The sequence below is a fragment of the Echinops telfairi genome, unplaced genomic scaffold (genome assembly GCF_000313985.2).
Source record: "Echinops telfairi isolate 266 unplaced genomic scaffold, ASM31398v2 ScPeMD7_7412;HRSCAF=8450, whole genome shotgun sequence".
In the NCBI taxonomy this organism is placed as follows: domain Eukaryota; kingdom Metazoa; phylum Chordata; class Mammalia; order Afrosoricida; family Tenrecidae; genus Echinops; species Echinops telfairi.
In genome coordinates, this window is record NW_022111312.1 from 11,596,616 (window position 1) to 11,598,101 (window position 1,486).

General features: G+C 39.0%; 1 protein-coding gene across 1 annotated transcript in view; it reads right to left on the bottom strand.

Annotated features, from left to right (window-relative positions):
• The window catches only part of RAD9B (RAD9 checkpoint clamp component B), a 24,981-nt gene that overhangs the window by 7,809 nt on the left and 15,686 nt on the right, over window positions 1–1,486 (bottom strand). The window contains exons 7-8 of the mRNA XM_004709703.3: window positions 738–844; window positions 588–652 (exon numbers count right to left, since the gene is read on the bottom strand). Coding sequence (XP_004709760.2) covers window positions 588–652; window positions 738–844 — 172 coding nt within the window. The remainder of the gene's footprint in view (window positions 1–587; window positions 653–737; window positions 845–1,486) is intronic.

Sequence of the window (1,486 nt, forward strand, 5' to 3'; positions counted from 1 at the left end):
TTTGTAACAATTAAAATACATCCTGCATATCAGATATTTACATTACGATTCATAACAGTATCAAAATGACAGTGATGAAGTAGCAACTGAAATAATGTTATGGCTGGGGGTCACCACAACATGAGGAACTGTATTAAAGGGTCACGTCATTAAGAAAGTTGAGAACCATTGCCCTAGTTAATTTTCTGAATAGGCAGTGTATGTCAAATCTACAAATATTTTTAGTCTGCAGAATATCTTTCTCAATCAAGTTACCAGTTTAACAAAACACCTTGGTAGAGCAGACTTTAGATTTTCAGTTTGCTACGTGCTGCTAGTACAATCTCAGAATCTCCGAAGTGTGAATTATTTTCAAAACAACCCAAAGAGGTGTATTATAAACACAGATGAGGTTGTCGCTCCTACTAAGATGTCTAGTCACAGAAACCCTGTGTAGGGTTGTTATGGGTTGGAATCAACGCTATGGCAGTGGTCACTTTGTTTCATTTTTACAAGTCAGAGTCAGCCTCCGGGCAGTGAGGGCTTTTTGTTTGTTTGTTTCACATCTAACAAAAGAAAATAACTCAGAAAATTTTTCAAGAACCTACTTTCCAGGAAAATCAAAATAAATGGACATAGGAACATGTATAGCTTCTGAGAATGTCAGTATTCCCTGAAAGAAGGAAAGAAGAATACTTTAAATCTTGAAGCTACCAGTGAAAATCAGAATTTTAATTTGACACAAATACTTTGTTTACCTTCAGTTCTTTGACGCAAAATGTTACCTCAGTGTCAACTCCGATTTGGAAGAAGTCAAAGTCATCTGGGCCAACAAACATCTCACTGTACACAGAATTTATCAAATCTTAAATATTATAGAAAGATAAAGAATAAACACAATTAGCCTCATTAGTATTTGTTGCATTTTTTAATGCTGAAGTGATAGGTTAAAAATAGCTACACATTATTTGACACCCACTTCACTGTGTAAAGGAATCCAGGTAGCATAGTGATTACAAATTGGCTTGTGAACAGAAAGGTCCACAGTTGAAAACCACCAACATGTCCAATTTCTACTCCCATAAACAGTTAGTCATGAAAACACAGGAGCAGTTCTACCCTGTCTTGGAGGGTCTCTATGAGTCGGTATCAACTTGCTGGCAAGGAGTTAAGCTGAGCTTTGGACTGTGTAAATCTAGGTGGGGCCTATGACTGCTCTGACCATTGATATGGCAAAGTGACCTTGGCCAATTTCTGGGCTTGGGCCTGAAGAGATTGGCAACCACTACTTCCTGTCTCTTGGAACACTCTTGGAACTCAGCCGCCATGCTGTAGGAAATCCAAGTTAAGTAGAGAGGACTCATACATTTATGTGCAAAAACACTGGTTGAACTCCCAGGCAACAGGCAGCATCATCTACAGCCATATCAGTGCTTTACTGGACATCTCCAGATGACTCAAGCCCTAGCCACTAAGTTCAAGAAAGCCCCAGCTGAGCCCTGTCAAC